The 18,887-nt window shown below is 35.4% G+C and overlaps 1 protein-coding gene across 1 annotated transcript in view; it reads left to right on the top strand.

Moving 5' to 3' along the window:
• Positions 1 to 18,887, top strand: part of ITSN1 (intersectin 1 (SH3 domain protein)) — a 112,632-nt gene that overhangs the window by 30,363 nt on the left and 63,382 nt on the right. Inside the window, exons 14-16 of the mRNA XM_010004664.1 lie at positions 5,410 to 5,497; positions 5,672 to 5,811; positions 15,970 to 16,094. Coding sequence (XP_010002966.1) covers positions 5,410 to 5,497; positions 5,672 to 5,811; positions 15,970 to 16,094 — 353 coding nt within the window. The remainder of the gene's footprint in view (positions 1 to 5,409; positions 5,498 to 5,671; positions 5,812 to 15,969; positions 16,095 to 18,887) is intronic.

Raw genomic sequence — 18,887 nt, 5'->3', positions numbered from 1 at the left:
CCTGGGGTGCATCTGGAGGAGTGTGTCCAGCAGATAGAGGGAGGTTCTCCGCCCCCTCTACTTGGCCCTGGTGAGACCTCACTTGGAGCATTTTGTCCAGTTCTGGGCTCCCCAGTACAAGAGGGACAGGGATCTACTTGAGAGAGTCCAATGGAGGCTACGAGGATGATTAAGGGACTGGAACATCTGTCTTATGAGGAAAGGCTAAGAGATCTGGGGCTTTTCAGTCTAGAGAGGAGAAGACTGAAGGGGAATCTAATTAATGTCTATAAATACATGAGGTCATCAAGAAGGCAGGGACAACCTCTTTTCAGTTGTACCCTGTGATAGGACAAGGGGCAATGCACTCAAACTTGAACACAGAAAGTTCCACCTCAACATGAAGAAGAACTTCCTTACTGTGAGGATTACAGAGCACTGGAACAGGCTCCCCAGAGAGGTTATGGAGTCTTCTTCTCTGGAGGCTTTCAAGACCTGTCTGGATGCCTTTCTGAGTGATCTGCCCTAGTTGTATGTGGATTTTTGGTCTTGCTCCAGCAGGGGGGTTGGACTCTGGTCTTCAGAGGTCCCTTCCAACCCCTAATGTTCTGCGGTTCTGTGATATTAAAGATGGCATTGAGAAGATGTTTGCTTTTAGTGAAATAGTGTTCTCTGCAATTTGTAAAGGTTTCTAGGTGAATTGTAGTAGTTGACTTAGGGATTTTTCTCTTTATTAAATATTATATTGCTTGAAATTAATTACTGGCTAGTAATAGGGGTTCTTAGTGTTTTTCTACCACTACAAAGAGAATTCCACACTTATCTTATGTGAGCTTAGTTGTAAAACCTATCTTAGAACCTAATCCGACTGTCCATTTAAACTTTCTAAGCTTAATTAATATAGTACATAAATGTGAACAAAACCAGACCTGGAACTTTCAGGGTTTTTGTTTTATTTATGAGTATTTTAAATTTTTTTTCTTTATTAAAACATTTGCATTTCTGTTGAAGTTTTGTGTTCACCATTACATTTTTCACAAGACGTTTTTCTTCTGGCAGCAGCTTGCTATAAATAGTCTAATTTAGGGGTTATTCTTGCAGCGTTTATATCCACATGATGCAAACAATAGCAAACAAGAAATGCTACTAAGGGATGTTTGTGACAGAAACTACTGCCATGGTTTGACTCAAAACCACTCTGTTCTCTTTAGTGAAATGCTCCTGTATTGACAACTGGTAATGAAGTCAAATAGCATTGAATCAAGGGCTAAGTTATACTTAGCAGTACTTGCTCGAAGAGACAAAAAACTGACTGTGCTTGATAAAAAGTGTGAAGAAGTCCCAATTTACCTGAATAAGTTAAAGACTACCAATCTTATGTGCACAGCCAGTTTCCATGTACAAGCAACAACCACCTGAATTTCCCTCTAACCCTTCTATTCCAAGAGCTTTCCATAGAAATGTTCTAAAATACTGTAACTCACTTCAGAAGCAGCTAGGCAGCTACTTAGCCGTTGATAGATAAATGTTATTTCAACAAATTGAATGGAATTCATATCCTACGTTCATGTAATTTAACTTTGTATTTTTTTTTCAGTTAGCCTCTGTAGTCAGAAAGCTAAAGTACCTTTTTGCTTTTGTCATAATATAACAAATCAAGAAGGAAAAATTTATATGTAGCAGTAAATGGCTGTAAGTCATTTATGTTATAGTGAAGTTCAATGTGCTACAGTTGGGATACGATCCCATTATAACAGATAGAGTAAAAAAAGTAAGAAAAATCTAATTATTATCGAGAAATTCCACAGCTGGGTATAATAAATGGAAGGTGCAGAGGGAAGAAAAAGATGTGAAACCAATTCTATTGGGAAACAAGTAATGGGGAAGATGAACTATCTACAAGCATGTGTGGTTAAGTGGCTTATTAAAAAGTACTAGACAAACAAGGAGCAGTGTTCTCTGTAGACTCATAGCAATTTTAAAAAGTTTTAATCCTATCTTTGGCTGATCATAGATGTGCTTTTTTCCTTACCTACAGTTTTTATGCATCAGTTTTAACTATATCACCGTGAAAGGAAGAGTTGAGGGTAGGGGGATTCTTCACCTCCCTAACATTTAGTTATTTTGACATCACTCTGAAATGTTATTGAAAACACCTCCCTAACATTTAGTTATTTTGACATCATGAAATGTTATTGAAACAGCTGGTGAAGGACAATGTTTTTTGCACAGTTGTCTATGTTTTCCTTGTTATGGAATTAATATTTGTTATTATGTTAACTGTCTCTGGGCATTGTAATTGATACTAGATACTGTGTATCCAGTAGTTTATCTAATGCCTATTCACTTTCTAAATGGCTTAATTCAGAGTGACTGTACTTCTGTAATGAAAATCATGCTTGCCTTTGTTGGCAGTTGTTTTGTTGGATTTTTGGTAGCAAGGTGTGGGCTTTTTTAAATGTTGACAGCAACAGCTGTGGCTTTGTGGTATTGTCACTTCAGGTGATCATTGATCTTGACCACTAATATTTCAGTTTGTGTCGCTTAGGGGGTTTATCATAATTGTGATCCCAGAAAGAAGTGTCACCAGTTAGTAGAAAAGGCCTCATTTTATCTGGGGAGAACCTAAGAGTGGATAGCTTTTTTCTGAAAAAAAGAATTTCTCAAATTTCCTGTAAATGTAGCTACCTAATTTGTTGAAGAAAAAAAATTTTACTTACTAAAGCAGTAAGTGACTTTAAAAGTAGATTTTGATCCTTTAAACTCTGAAATAGAATAAAAACTCAATGTTGTTAGTTATCTTTGTAGAATGATACAGCTTCACTTGGAAATAGTTTAATATGTCTGACACTCACTATAGAAAGATGAGTTAATTCAAAGGAGTAATTATTCTCCAACCTACTAATTAGTTTCAAGATGGAATTTGATTAAACTTGTGGAAGAAATTGTATAACAATCTTGGGTGATGATGAAGCTTTGTGCTAGTAATATGAATAAATAGTATCTGGCAGAGTGGTATTTCCGGGGATGTTCAGAAGGATCCCTCCTTCAAAACACCGTAACTGTGTGTGTTTGATTCAAGTTCATATTATCTGTAGGGTTTCTGCTAGTTACCTGCAGGGTTTGTCTCCTTGATGAACACTTTGACTCTCAAGTAATTTGCCTTTTCTCTGAAGCACTGGATGCAGGGTATGTGGCAGAGACTTCAGATGTATAGTGATAACTCATTTTCTCATATGCCTTCTTGCTGACGGTGCAAGGTGAGAAGAGAACTTTCCCTCATTAGGTTGGCAGGAACTGGTTTTTGATGGCTTTTTTTGCCTTGTGCTGCTATATGGAACATTATTAAATTATTGGAAATTTCTTGTTTTCATGAAACTTTAGTGTTGGTGATGTCATGAATATCTTTCATGTGTTTCTTCAGTACAACTAGAGGATGTGAAAAAGCATGCTGTGGATGCTCTCGGAATAGAGCCGTCCTCTATGGTTGTCTGTGATTTCAGCAAAGAGAACTTGATCCTCATGATCCCTTGGCATTCTCTGTCCTTAAATATTTGCCAAAATATGCTGTGTATTAAGACTGAGTAGACTGGAGCTTAGAGGTACTCTGGCCTTTAAAAATAAGCAACTAAGGTTAGGATTACATTCCGCTCTGAATTGTCTTATGTTACCTTTTGTGCTTGAAGAATTATAATTTTTCCTGTAAATCCTGTTTCATTTTGACATCCATTCTGATACTTGGTTTATCTAAGTGGTTTTTGAATTGGAATGATAAAATTTTTATGTCCTTGTGTCATGAAAGGTGATTTCCTTTCCTTGTTCACTTGCAGTTTATCCATCAATACATGCAGTCTATTAGATGCCACCTTTCTTGGATTATGCTACTTGAAAACTTCATTTAATTTAGCACACAATGCCTATGTGCTATACTATTTTAATAATACTGTTTAAATTTTCCATCTCAAACTATGCCATGAGGCACACAAGTATTTAGGTTGGTGGATGTGGTGGAAGGGAAAATGTGAACACAAAGGATGTTGTTTTGAATGTAGTTGAAGGACATGGTAATGGTGGTTGTTGGGATGGAACCAGGCCCCTTCAGGCAGATGATTTGGAAAATGCTGTGTTATATATTGTTGTTTCTCATTTGGTTCTAGGTAGGGAATAATAACCTTATGATAGTAGTATCTGGCTTTCAGGATATCCTGGAAGGGCTGAGAAAGATCTTCTGATGCTATAGACAGTGTAGGTGAACAGCAAGGAGCACATGTAACTCCTAATCATCAAATACATGGTTTATCTTAATTTTGATACCGTGTGACTTTATGAAGTCCTTGACTGCTGTGCAATCTAAATATGTTTTTTGGAATGTAGAGAGATTGCACTAGTTTGCAGTCATTGCATAATCATAACTACTGTATACTGCAGAGGCCAAATCAAAGACTACCATGAGTAAAGTGGGACAACTACAAAGTCATGTCAATACAGTCAACCTTGTGTTCTTTTAACAGAAAAGAAAAACTTTTCATGGGACTCACTCTGGTATTAAGAGATTAGGTGATGTTTATTCTTAGGATTGTATTATGTCATTTGCAATCCTTCCTGACAAATTGAAATTGTCAGATGGCTGGTTGCTCAAAAGCCTGCAACTCAAGACAACTGCTGAAATAAATTACTTAGTCTGGAAGATGAGATGTTGACACACAGGTGTCTTTTATAAAATAAACTGTTTCACATCATGCTTCTATAGTGTATTTTGACAACTTGAAATTAGAGGTCAAGGCTTCTAAAAGGGATGTGAAGTAGCATTCATCCTCCTTCTCATCTGCAGGGTCTCCTGTAATATATTGGTGTACAATCTTATGACTGTGTATTGAAATTTAAAGAGATCATAATACTCTTTCAAGAATGCTACATTGAGAGATTTAGAACTCAAGTATTTTCATTTAACAGAGGTTATGTTGCCTAGATTTTGGCCATAATATAATCCTTTAAAGTGAAAGACTTTATCTTCTTCAAATAAAATGTAAAAATTTGTCTTCTATTTGTAAACAAAGTTAATATTCATGTATTAAAACAGTAATTAAACAGTTAGTGCTTGTTTTAACATTTCCTGAAGTCTATCCTAGTCATTTTGCCGTGTATCTAATGTAGTTCCAAGCCAAGTTATGTATTCAATGAGAATAAATTCTCAAGTAACATGCTTAAATTGTGTATACTCACTTTTTTGTACTGAAAAATAATTATGTCTGAGTGGTAGTACCATACAGGTAGTGGATGGATAATAGCAATAATACATAGCTGATCAAGAGAAAAAGTAGAGTCATTTCAATAGAAGTCAGTATGGGAAGTCTTATGGCTACTGTCATCCTTCACTCACCTTTCTGTCTGTTTCTCTTGTTTTCTCTCTCCTTGTTGTCCTCTATTCAGGAATCTCAGCAGATGCTTGGAAGGTTGATTCCAGAAAAACAGTTGCTTAATGACCAGCTCAAGCAAGTTCAGCAGAACAGTTTGCACAGTAAGTATATTTTTGTACTTACCTAACTTCGTGTATGTCAAGGTACTGCATTGCACAATATATTCCATAATTTCTTTTTTTTTGTAGCAAGATGCATGTTGAAAAATATTGCTTTCTATGACCTAAAATTCTCTGTGTAAGAAAATACTTATCTGACACTGTGTTTAAAAACAGGAGATTCTCTTCTTACTATCAAAAGAGCTGTAGAAGCCAAGGAACTAGCACGTCAACAGCTTAGAGACCAGCTAGATGAAGTAGAAAAAGAAACCAGATCTAAACTTCAGGAAATTGATATTTTCAATAATCAACTGAAGGTAATTCTGGACTTTTTAACCCTTTCTTTTAAATGTTCAGTTAATTATTTTCTAACTTGGTTATGGAAAAAAATATTGTCGTAATATGAGTGATTCAGAAGGTCAGTTTTGGGAACATTCTCAATTTTTTTTTGCTAAAAAATAGCACTTAGCATCCAAACTCAGAGTTTGAATCAGCTTAATCTCTAGAATCTATTTAAGAATAAATTTGAGCTCTGATTCCAGATATGTGATTGCAAATATGAAGTAGCCACTTTTTGTCCTTTTGCATCGAAGTGCAAGACTATAGTAGGTCAGCAAATCTGCTGGAATCAGTACTTCAAATTGGAATGTTTGATAGAGAGACTTGATTTTCTGCTGACATGCAGAATTTTTATCTGCTGTTCATAAGCTCATACTTGTTCCTGAATGTAGTTGTCTGTTGTTTGTGGTTTCATGCTTTATTGATCAGTCTTCTGTTAAAACTGTGTTATTTTTGTTTATTTCTGCACACGGAAATTACAGAAATTGCAGAAGTCAGTAGAGGGAGTGCTCTTCAGAGAGAAGCTATAAATCAGCCATTAGTTACAAACTTTTAATAGCATTCACCTTTTCATAAATTATTTTAATGTTAAAGCACTTTATCTGCTAATTCAACTGCTGGTTTTCTCCTGAAAGGTGCCTAGAAAAACACTCCATTTCTTGCAAGGTATAATAAATTGTGCTACAAGTACATAGAAAGAAAAGCACTATGATAACTACATTAAGGTTTCTGTAGTTGTTCTGAAATTAGATCGACTATGATTACATATATGCTTTAGAAAGGAAGCTTTGTTTGAAGTTAAGCAACAAATAGCTGGTTTTAATATTAAAGTTATTAATAGTTATAGGAAAAATTAAAAGCTGTAGACTGTACCACTATCTGTTTGGATGTCAGTTCAAAGATGACTCTCTCAGTCTTAGGCAGAGGGGTAGAAAGGAGAGAATCTCTGCAGTTATAAAAGACACAAAAGATGAACAAAATATTTGCAATGTATTTTAAAAGGAAGGGAGTGGTTTACATCACCGTATTTTATATATGCTTTTTGGACACAACATGTCATGCTTTTTGGATGATATGGTAAAATGACCAAAGGATTGTAATTCTAAAATTAGTGTCAACATTCTGTGTGATTACAAATGACCTGAATAGCTTATACATTTCCAGAGGTGTGAATAATCTTGATACTGTGACAGTAGCAGAAAAAACCCAAACAAAAACCCAAAAACCCCCATCCCAAACATACAAACAAAATTCAGTATTTTAAATGCTGAATGGCTTGGCTTAACAAATAATAAGGTAATGATAATTAAAAACTGAAAATGCGTATTAAACAAATACATCAATTTATCAGTGTCTGCCATCTATCCAACAATGCCTTTTCTAATTGTAAAGTATTTTGCAGTTTAATGGGAAAATTGATTTTTGTGTTCAAATCTTAATATTTAGAGTTATGACATTAAATTCTGAAAATCAGTTATGTAGACAGTTTTTTGGGAAGACTTCAGCAAGCTTCCTCTGGCTTGAGAGTATTGAATTTGTCATTTCATAATGTGTAGAAGCAGTGCTTAGCAGAAGTTCCCTTATCAATGCTGTATAGTGCTATTTTTGCGTTGCTGCAATTTTCTTTGCTTGCTCTGAAGAGATGAGGTTAAAAGGCTAAAAAAAGGCAGTGGAGCAGTTATACCATGGAAACTGAGAGGTGGGAGCTTGATTCAGAAAATTGTGTCTTCTCCCTTTTGTAGTTTCACTAGATGTGCAAGATGTATATTTGTGGCCTGGATGATTTCAGTACTAGATTACAATATCTACAAAGCATATATAGTGTTTTGTGTACTCAGCATGGAATGGTTATAATACATACTCCCATTGCTGGAGAAACCTCTCAGAATCAGAGAATCACAGAATGCCAGGTTGGAAGGGACTTCAAGGATTATCTGCTCCAACCTTTCAAGGTAGGAACACGGTTTAAGTGAGACAGCCCTGCACCTTGTCAAGATGAGTCTTTAAAGTGTCCAGTGTTGGGGAATCCACCACTTCCCTGGGGGGATTATTCCAATATCTGGCTGTTCTCATAGTGAAAAGCTTTCTTCTGGCACCCAATGGGGATCTGCCCAGCAGTAACTTGCACCCGTTACCCCATATCCATCTGACTCCTTGTAAACAGGGAGTCTCCATCTTCTTGGTGCCACCCTTTAAGTACTGGAACGTGGCAATAAGGTCTCCCCTGAGCCACCTTTTCTTCAGTCTGAACAAACCCAGCTCTCTCAGCCTTCCCTCATATGACAGGCTTCCCAGGCCTTTGATCATCTTCATGGCCCTTCTCTGGACCCTCTCCAGCCTGTCCACATCTTTTTTGTGTGGCAGAACTGAACACAGTGTTCCACACGTGATCTGACAAATCTGAGCAGAGTGGGATGGTAGCCCCCCAGTACCGGCTTGCAACAGATGGGGTTTTCTCTTTGCTGGTGATACCTTTGTTGATGCAGCCCGGCATCCTGTTGGCTTTCTTTGCTGCTTCAGCCCACTGGTCACTGGTATTGGGCTTGTTGTTCATCAGAACCCCAATGACCCTTTCCACAGAGCAACTCTCCAGCCAGGTGCATCTCAGTCTGTGCTGTGCTCCTGGGTCATGTTTTCCCAGGTGCAAGAAGGTGCTTTGTGTGCAGTAGTGGTTTAATGGACGTTGTTCTTGTGGAGAGGGCTCTCAGAACACCTTGCTTGTGAGACTTTATCCACAAAGCCTGTGAAAAATTTCATGAGACTTATAATTAGGGTTTGTGGAAGTGGAGGTTCAGTTCTTAAACGAAGGCAGAACACACCTCTCTTAGGTAATAATATTGCTCAAAACAAAGTAGTCTAGAAACCTGCAATAATTCTCAGGTACTTTTACCTAAACAACCAAAAACCAATGACAAATTTTAGGAACTGCCACGGGAAAGATGATTGTTACATTTAAAATAGGTAGACAGTGCCTCATAAATAACTGTCAAATGAATAGCTTCCCCAATTAAGAGAATAACTTATTGTTTACATATTAGTAACTGGATACCTAAATACAGTAGACTCATTTGGTGCTGTAATACCTTGCAATTTGTATAATTATCTGTCAACTATATAACATTCAAATTTAAATGTAAAACCTTTTTGCATAGTGTATCAAAATTTCTACCACATCTGACCTCCTAATATAATAAAGGCTTATATTAAGATGGGAAATGCAGTAATGGTCATTTTTAAAATGTATTTGTATTAAATAAATAATTTTAAAATTCAAGGCTGCACCTGAGTTATCTTGTAGGTTAAAACCGATAGACTTCCTTTATGATGATCTGCTTTTATTTTATGCTTCAGTTTCCTAACTGAGATGAAAATTTGAGGTGGCTCTCAGGTCAGCAGCACCATCATTGCCACTGTCTTGTGCACCTTTTGTTTTCTGAGAACTGATGGAGAGGCACTAGTGCTTGCCTAGTCTTCTATAATACAGTTAGTGCTGGATGAGAAGCAGAATGATATGGTACTGTTTGCAAACTCCCAGGAAAAAAATATCTAAACACTCTCTATATACCATCATAGAGCATTTTGCACTCAATTCTTACAGGGAGAGATAGTAATACATGTCTTTACTTAGTAAAAATCCTTAATTTAATAGAAAACAGAACCAAAATTGTAAATACGTAAGCTGTTGCTCCCTGAGTACGAGGTATATGCCAACTAGTTTTGTGGAAATGCTTAAGAGACCATGATGATGACAGCAACATTAAATTATAACATTCTGCCATAATTGTTGATATGTGTTACCTATTTGTTGTGAATATTGGTTGCATTATCTCCTATGTGAATATATCCTTACATTTTGCAAAACGGCATTTCTGATTCATTCTCTTGAAAGAGGTTACACTTGATCTACTGATAGTGAATACAGAAATATGACACGATAGTACAAGATAAAACAAATGATTAAACTAGTATCTAATGTGCCTTTTCATTGATGAAGACCCTAAGGTTTACCTAATGTTACAATATACTTTAGGTTGCACTATAATAGTATACAGTGGATTGTGCTGCATTTGCCTCCATGTTGCAGTTTTTGTGTGCTGCAGTAAGAGAATACTTTAAAAAAGTGTTACATTACCTCCTCTTAGCTTCCTGTCCTAATAAGCATATATGAGTGACTAGGAAGATAAATGAAACCTTTTTTTCCACTGAATCTTTTGTCATCCCTCCAGAACAACTGATTTAAATTTCTTCTCATTAGTCCTTTGGAGCTCAAGTACTTCAGTTACTTTTGTTTCAAGTTAACATCTCAAAAGTTAGGAATGTTCACAGAATTTGGATCCTTTTCCAAAACTTCCTGGAGTATATAGTGTTATTAATATTTAAAAAGAGGTAGTTTCAAGTATTTCTGTTGAATATCTTTAGCTAGAACCACATAGTTTCAGGAAAGGGTTAGTACTTGTTTGGCAGCCTGCAGTTGGTCAGATATCCTTTTAAATCAAATTGGAGGGATTTTATCAGAGATTATGATAGTCTTGTGAATCGTGCTGTATTTGGCTGTAGAGTAAGCGACTGAGTGTGTAACAAGGTTGAAAGTTGGTTGACTTTTTTGTGTTCTTGAAGGATTCTAACTTCCATTGCTCATTAAAAATATTAGTGTAGAAATCTAATAATTAAAATTGATACCATTATTAATGAAATATAACAAGGCACTGGTTTATTTTCTCTGTTTTATAATATAATTTAGTCCTACTGTGATTTACCTTTACAAATTCTTTCTAGGTTCAGTGTGAATTTAAATTTTACAAAGATTAGTCATTACACATTGTCAAATAAAGCAATTAAAATAATTCTTAATATAGTTCTTGTCTCCAAAGACCAAATAATAGTTTCCTGTAGCATAGAAGAGTTAAGTATTTAGAGCCTATCTGTGTTATTGCACAGGATAAGACAACTAAATTAGTGTTTATGAAGTACTTTTAATCTTGCTGAGGAGCTGTTCTCAGTGCCTGGAAAAAGTGGTGAACAAGTAGAACTAAGTTCTTTAAAAATGTTTTACATTTTGTGTCATGTTCCGGTTGTTGTCAGTCCCTGTCTAGTCAGTGTGCACTGGACAAGTCTTGCATATGAATGCCTGTTTACATTTGAGCATTTCTTTCTTCCAGTCAGTGGCAATGGAAGATGCAATGCTGCAGTGCCTGGCAGTTCTCCTGGGCTGCGTCAACTACTTAGACTCCTTTCTAAAGGTCTCCATGCCATACTCAGGCAGTACACAACTATCTCAATCTGAGTGATGAACTTCCTCCAGTTATGTGCTTCACTTTACCATAAACAGATGAGTGTGCAGTGTTTAACTAAGTTAGTATTTCATAAGAGGTCTTAGCACTAAAATATAACCAAAGAGAAGAGTTTATAATCTGATTCTTTATCTAATCCTTACTGCCTAGATGGGGAGTGTGCCTTGAATTGCAACCTGGGTAAGGTACTAGTTAGCTATTTTTCATCTTTTTCTTATCTGAAACATCAAGATTTTAAGTTAATTTTCTATTTTGGTAATGATATTCAGAATTTTTAAAAAGAAAACATTTTTATGTGAAGTATTCCTACACAGCACTGTAACTTGTGATACCCAGGTATCAGAGAGGTGGCAGTACATTCCCTTTATCAAATCCCCCATAGCCATAATATGGGGGCAAAAGGAGGAATTGTCTCTGTTTGGACAAAGCAAGTGCTTTGGGAGCTGGGGAATGGGGTAGAAGAGCATTGCTGTGGGAAAGCCTCAGTGAGCACAGAACTGTAGGGTTCTTTCCTCTGGGATCAAATGCTCTGTTTTTTCTCAAGGGAGGTTTGATGGAAACCATGTGTTGTAATCTCCAAAGTATCCTAAATTCTATTGTCTTTCTGTCAAAAGGCAAAATTTGGGCTTAATGTTGAGGTTTTCATAGCCATATGACTTGTCTGTATATAGTGAATATTACTCTGCTGTATAAAATATATTTTAACTCATATTCAATATTATGTGGGTACCTAAATGTGGCTATTGTAACATCTCAAAATTATACTTGTTAGTCTGTTTGTGAATTAAGTGGAAAGGTTACATTTTCTCTCTGCTTTTAAGGTAAGATGTGCTTTGTCCTGCACACTAGAAACAAGCAAAGCATTGTTATGTCTTTGGAGTTGCAATATAGGATTTGTAAATGTACAGCTTTAAGTTGCTTGTGTTTGTAAAAGATGAGTGTAGGACTGTGCTGAATATTCAGCTGGCAAATGTTTCATTCTGTTGACTGTTGAAGTGTTACTATAGTTTTGTTCAACTGGTGTCCTATAGCCCTGTGGGAAATGCTGATTCTTTCTCCCTCATCCTCCCACTGATACTTGGCAAAGCCATCTATCTTGTTACATGAGATACTGATCAAATCTTTATTTCCTCCTAGCTAAGGCAACAAAGGATATATATTGCATTTTTTAAATCTCAAAAATGTTCCATCTGGTGCAAGGTGTATAAACTAGGTTAGATTGTCTTAACTCTTACAGGTATGTCACAGACAAAACCTCTTCACAGAATACTGAGCTATTACTTTGGTTTAGCTGGGAGGGAATAATGTGTTCAAATGTTTATAGAAAACTTCAATAATTATAAAAATGTCCCTTGAGATCCTAACTTAGCTGAGCATTTAGATAAAATGACAAAATAAGCAAACAAAATAATGTAATTATTAGGACCAGAGTTGGCAGCAGCACTTAACTGCTGTGGTGCAGCAGTTCATGATCCTGCTGTATGTACTCAGTCTGAGAGGTTGCCTCCTTCAGACAGACATGGAGGAAGGCTCATAGCTACAACTTTCACAGTTTTATAGTTGGCAGAGTAAGTGACATATATCATACATGTCAAATAAACTTACGTATCTAAACTATGATTAAAATATAAAATTTGGGCTAGCCTTGTATTTGGACATCTAGTAGAAGCAAATAATGTTTGGTGCACAGATGTCTTGCAAGTTATGTATTGTTTGTATGTATTTGCAAATTCAGGAATTTTTTCTTAAAGTGGGAAAATACCAATATTCCTAACTAGAGGTAGATTTCTTGTGATTCTGTGGATATAGATCATTCTTTCTAGTTTACACATTTCTTCTTAAAAAAAAGTAAACTAAGCTCAGATACTTGCATCTGGGTTGTCTCACTTAAAGTTTTTGAGGTTTACTGATTGTTTTTTGTTTTGTTTAACTGTGATAGCTTTCATACACTTCAAGAATTTGAGTTCCTCTTTCTTTGCCTAGTGATTATTTCTGTTTTACTGCTCATACACCAGAGGCTGTGATAAAGATGCAAAGAGAAGAAAAAACAAACCTGGAAAGCACGGTTGTCTAAATAGCTTAAAATTTTGCAAGTAATGACAGATTATCTTCAGTGCTGCCTTATTAGAAATGCATGGCTATCAGAGTCCTCTCTGTTCATTAGCAAGAGAAGTTCTTGCTGGCTAGGACTCAGAAGCTTGAGCTTTTTGGCATACAAAATTAAGTTACAGGATGAATGTGAAGGAAGGCTAGAGCAAGTAGAACAATCAAGGATTTCTAAACAGAAGCCTGTGCAAAAGCCTGAGTAAACATAGGAGCCAAACCTGTGTTTTGGATAGCAGTCACTTTACTCAGAAAAGAGAAACAGCTAAAAATAATAAAAAAGATAAAAATAAAACCAGTTTAAAATAATGAAAATTAGTCAAGGTACTTGATACTTCACAGAAGTAGTATTTTGAGCTTCAAGAACTTCATAGATACTTAGTTTTATGGATTTCTGCAGTCTACAAAAATTCATAATACTGTTGGCCAGGTGGAAAACAGCTTTCAGGTGTACCATTTTCTAATCTATGTCCTTTCAGGTGGCTGCTTGTCAGTCACCCTACTGCTAATATTCTTATGGTTGTGTATTTGTCCTTTGCACTTGTACATATATTTTGATACAAATAAGGGTTCAGGTGATCATGTAGATCATGTAAGGACTGTGATTCACCCAGAGAAGGTGATTTGAAACAAAGGTAAAATCCCTTGTACCTCAACATATTAGAACTGGATCTGAATTAATTTGATCTGAAGGATCTGAATTAATAACATACAGTTATTGGACATAGCTGTTCGCTCTGGTTAGCACTTCAGAAATATATGCTCCGTTCAGAAGCCACCTCTAGCTCCAGGAGCAGCTGACCAACTGTGTGTTCACTGCGACCTCCCAATCCCTTTATTTTCTCACTGTTCTTAATGAGCCAACTGCTAGAACCCCATTATGTTTAATATTGCTAATGTATTTATTTTTAAGTAGCCATTTTTCTTAGTCCAAAATAAAGCCATGCATAAATGTTTATAACCATGGGCTTTCAAGGGTCAAAAAATTTCCCAAAAGCAATATCCTGCCTGAATAATTCTGGTGATTTTGCAAGAGTAGTTTATTTTACAATCTGAAATATCCATTACAGATCATAACTATCTACTGAGTTTCAATGTGACTATGGAAAGTAATTATGGTCATAAAATATGGTATTGCCCAAATTATCTCCATATTTCAGTGAGTTTCATGGCATTAGCAGAGTTTTAATTAAAACTCATGTAAGAACTGATTATCTCTGTAATGATGTTGAAATCAGTTTTCATTGAATTTGAAATTGAGGATCATTAATGAAATGAGACTGAGAGGTACTTTGAGTTTCATCTTAACTCTTTTTAAACTTTCATCCATATGTCAGTGGTGTTTTTAATCCCTTGCAGAGGTCATGTGCTACTCCTCTTTGTAATGCAGTTATTCTGACATCTTAAAATGTTGCACAATGCACAGTCATTCATCACTTATGCATGTATTACTTTCAGAAGCTAAAATTTTATATTCCGTGCAAGTGCAGCCTGAAAATAAGTATTAACTTTCAATTTTTATGAAACTATAGCTAAGAAGTTTCTAATAATGTTGTGACTTTAACTTACTAAAACCTTAGTCATTTTGTCTCTTGGAATTGCTTGATATTTACTTTTTTGGTTTGGGTTTGTTTTGTTTTGTGGTTTTTTTTTTTACTCTTGGACAAATACATACATTTCTGTCAGTGCATGAGGACAGTTACAGGAGGTCTTCACCTGCCTAATTTGTAGATTGTGAATTTCTGAAAAAATATGAAAATACTTTCAAGATTAAACATGGCAATCCCTGAAACAATTCAGATAGAGCTTTTAAGGATACAAGAACTAAACAAACCTGCATGATGTAAGTCATAGCATATTTCAATAAAAGCAGACGTTACTAAGACACCAATTTAGAAAAAAAATCCTAGTACAACCTTTTTCTCCATATTTTTGTCTGTACTACATTGTCATTAAAACATAATTTTTTTAAGTGAACTATATTCAGTGACAAATTTCAGTTGTCATAGGTAAAGTTACCCTTTTTTTTCTTGTAACACTGAGGAGTTCAGGTGCAAAATTCTAGATTATGCAAAGAGATTTGGGATAAGATTTGTATTTCTGTTAATAGGAGCTGGTGCAGAAAACATATTGAGGAAAATATTATTTTAAAATGATTAATTATATTCTAAATGTTTCAGGCAGTATCTTTCCAGCTAATTAGAGGAAAACTGATATGGATGAATACTCTAAGTGCCATGATTCATTCAAAAGACATTGCTTAAGGAATTCCATTTCCCAGATATAAAGCAATCCTGAGGATTCTTTAGTAAATCACCATTAATTTCAAAATAAAATCAATTAACTGAAATACTTGCTATTATGAACAGCACAGAAGGCAGATTTTTGTATGGAATTCAATAAATGAATTCAACAAACCAACAAACAAAACATAAGTGACTTTTCAGATTAAGCTTTGTCAAACTTTTGTCAACTTTTGAAAATCCCATTAAAACAAGTGTTTCTTGTTTTTTAACCCTCTAACATCTCAGGTTATATGGATCAAAAATAGGAAAACAGTCAATAGTTGATAGACCTTTGAAGTCTACCTTAAATGTCTACCAGTGCACTTGGCAATACTGTAAGTTTGAACAGAGATATCCAACCATTTGCAAGTTTTGCTACTTTACTAATGACCCCGTGTATTTCATTATGATGATTTACATAGTGTGTGCTTACATATATGTTACCTTTTTTCTCTAGGAGCTGAGGGAAATACATAACAAACAGCAACTACAGAAGCAAAAGAACTTGGAGGCTGAGAGGCTGAAGCAGAAGGAACAAGAAAGGAAGACAGTAGAATTAGAAAAGCAAAAAGAAGCTCAAAGGTAACAAATTCCTCTAATTTAAACCTTTTCTGTAGAGGTGTTAGAGTGCAGAGCATTTTGAAAACAGGCTAAATAAACTTTTCATTCCCAGAAGCATAATCTGGTCTCAAATAATACATCAACAAGTGGCAAGAATACTGAGGACCCAGATCAAGTTTCATTGCAGTGCATATGATCCGTTTTAAAATTCAGGGGATCTCTTAATTTATCCTTGAATGAGAAATGTGCTATGGAGATGAGCTTCTACATCTGACTGACTTTTAACTGTCAGTAGTAGAGATTTCAGCAGTGTTATTCAAATGCGTAGTTTACTTCTACACCTCCTGACAGTGTAACTAACTAGCTCTGTCTTTTATACTGACATAAAATAGAGAGCTAATGTTTTTCAGCTGCACACGTGGAAATCTATTTTCTACATGTATTTCTATTTATGTGAAATAAATGGCATATAGGCTAGCAAGCAATTAAATTCTGACATTGTTTACCAGTCGCTGTTTGATTTAATTATAGGCAATTGTGGATTTTTATGCTTTTAATGTGGACAGGTGTTAGTAAATAGATAAAAACAAAGGCCTGGGAACAGAGGTCTTAAATTGTTTGTTATAGCACTACATGGACTGTGACCTAAAGTGATTTGATAGCCTGTGTTACTACTTGGTGGGTCAAGTTAATTTTTGCATTTCAGGAAAAAAATAAAACAAGGTTTTAGTGAAAATTCTATTTTCAAACAGAAGTCTTGTAATTCTTAAATAATTTACATAAAATCTATCCCTTTAAAACTCCTAAAGATCAACTTCAGGAATAGCAAACTTTCTAAGAAAACACCTTTGTATCACAAAGACATAACTACACTAAATATATTAATTATGTTGGAAGTATCGTTGAAAACAAGAAGGCTGCTGAGATACTGGAAGTATATGAACACTAAAAATATTCTACTTCAGAATATTTAATAAAACACTCTTATTTCCTGCCAGAAAAATGGAAATTTAAAAAACAGATTTTAAAGTGGAAGAATTTCTGCCATGGAAACTTCATGTCTGACTGTTCATGCTAGTTGAGCATTCAGATGTTACTGGTAATGCACAGCTTCATTCTTCACAAAATTCAAGCTTCTAAATAATCATAATTGGTATACCTGATAATGAGCAATCTGCCAGTCTTACTGATAGACAACAGATGCTAAAATTAATAATGTAAAAGGTTAATAATCATAAGCTGGATACTGCCCCATAATGATTACAGAAGTATATTGCTTTTTAATAGCTCTAGTGAAAGCAAAGACAGAATATTCTAAGGTAGTAATTATGTGCACTTTAACCTTTGGCTTAATGGATAACCACAGTCACTTTATACTGAGAACTATCTTAACAGTTTTTTGTTGGCAATTATGCACTGACCTTAATTGAGCAAACCAAGATTCAGACATCTGTATTTGGGGAAGGTAGAGGTCTTTTTGAAGACCTCTTATGGCTAATTAGTCTTAATTATTTTAAGCTATTCCATGCAGACTTGTATGATTATAGGAGTAATACACAGTTCCGAAGAGAAGAAACCCCCTACATTTGAATTAAGTAAATAGAACTTCCTCTTGGTGTTTGGGACAAGCACTACCTTAGTGGTATATAATGCATTAGTGAGAGAAAAAGGAAATTAAAAGAGTAAAAGCAAGTACAGGTAAATCCCAGATAAGAGGCCATAATCCCCAACAATTAACACATGAGGAGTCTTGCAGTAAGGGAAAAAGCCAAGTGTCGTGTTTTCTGTTCCTAACCCCAACCCATCGCACTCTCACCTAGTCTTCTGTTTCTTTAGTTTCTCTGTCTCTTCTTATTCCCTTCCTTGTCCTCAACTCATGTTATTACCTTCCATAACAATCACAAAAGAAAATTCTGCAGCTTCCATGGAACCCCTTCAAGATACATTTTCATCTGCTGTTCTTGCTCCAGCAGTTAGAGCGAACTTGGTTTTATGTGTGGCAAGATTTAAGTACTGTACTAGAAAAATAGTTAAAAACTCAGTTTCCCATTTAAAGCCCATCTGAGTAAACTCACCAGGTAAGACATGACTCGAGTCAAAAGAAACCTGGACTCTCTATGCCTATGTGGTGCAGCTTCAGGGTTGCAACAAAACTGCTGAGTAATCAGCTCTGAATGCTTTGCAAATGAACATAGACAAATTCAGCAGTTAAAATAGGAGGTTGTCAGAACGGTGAATTTATTAACTAACCTGACTTTTCATTGAAGGCAGTAAAATATTTAATTGAGGAGGAGTGATAGCCTTCATGCTGATGTCTTAACCTTTACTCATTGTATGCTGAGGTGGAATATTGAAGTGTTATCAGCAATGTCATTTAAAACCAAAAAATGTTTTGAGTTTCTAAGCTACTGGCTGCCATCTTAAACAGATACTGGGTACCTTGAGATCTCTCAGAAAATATTCTTATTGACTCAAAACTTACACTGATAGAGATGAAATTTTTGCCCTCTGTTGCCAACTTACTATTTGGAAAGTGATTTTTTCCCCTTAAGGAATTGAATTTTTTTTCCACCTAGTTTTTGGCCAGTAATTCATGTTGCCCTTGTACAAAATATGGTCTATATAGTAGGCCAAGTCTGTAATGGCCAGCTTGTTGTCATGCATTTGTCACTCATTTTCTAAGTATGAAGAAAATATTGGAAGTTTAAAAGGTCATGGAAGAAAATAAAGTGCACTGTGCTTCTGTTATATGCGTTTACAGACATCTTTACTGGTGAAAATTGTTTCTAGCAGATAATATTTTTTCTTTCTTTC

This window comes from Chaetura pelagica, unplaced genomic scaffold (genome assembly GCF_000747805.2).
Source record: "Chaetura pelagica isolate M959 unplaced genomic scaffold, ChaPel_1.0 scaffold299, whole genome shotgun sequence".
Lineage (NCBI taxonomy): Eukaryota > Metazoa > Chordata > Aves > Apodiformes > Apodidae > Chaetura > Chaetura pelagica.
The sequence above is the reverse complement of the archived record's forward strand: the minus strand, read 5'-3'. Positions and strand labels throughout refer to the sequence as shown.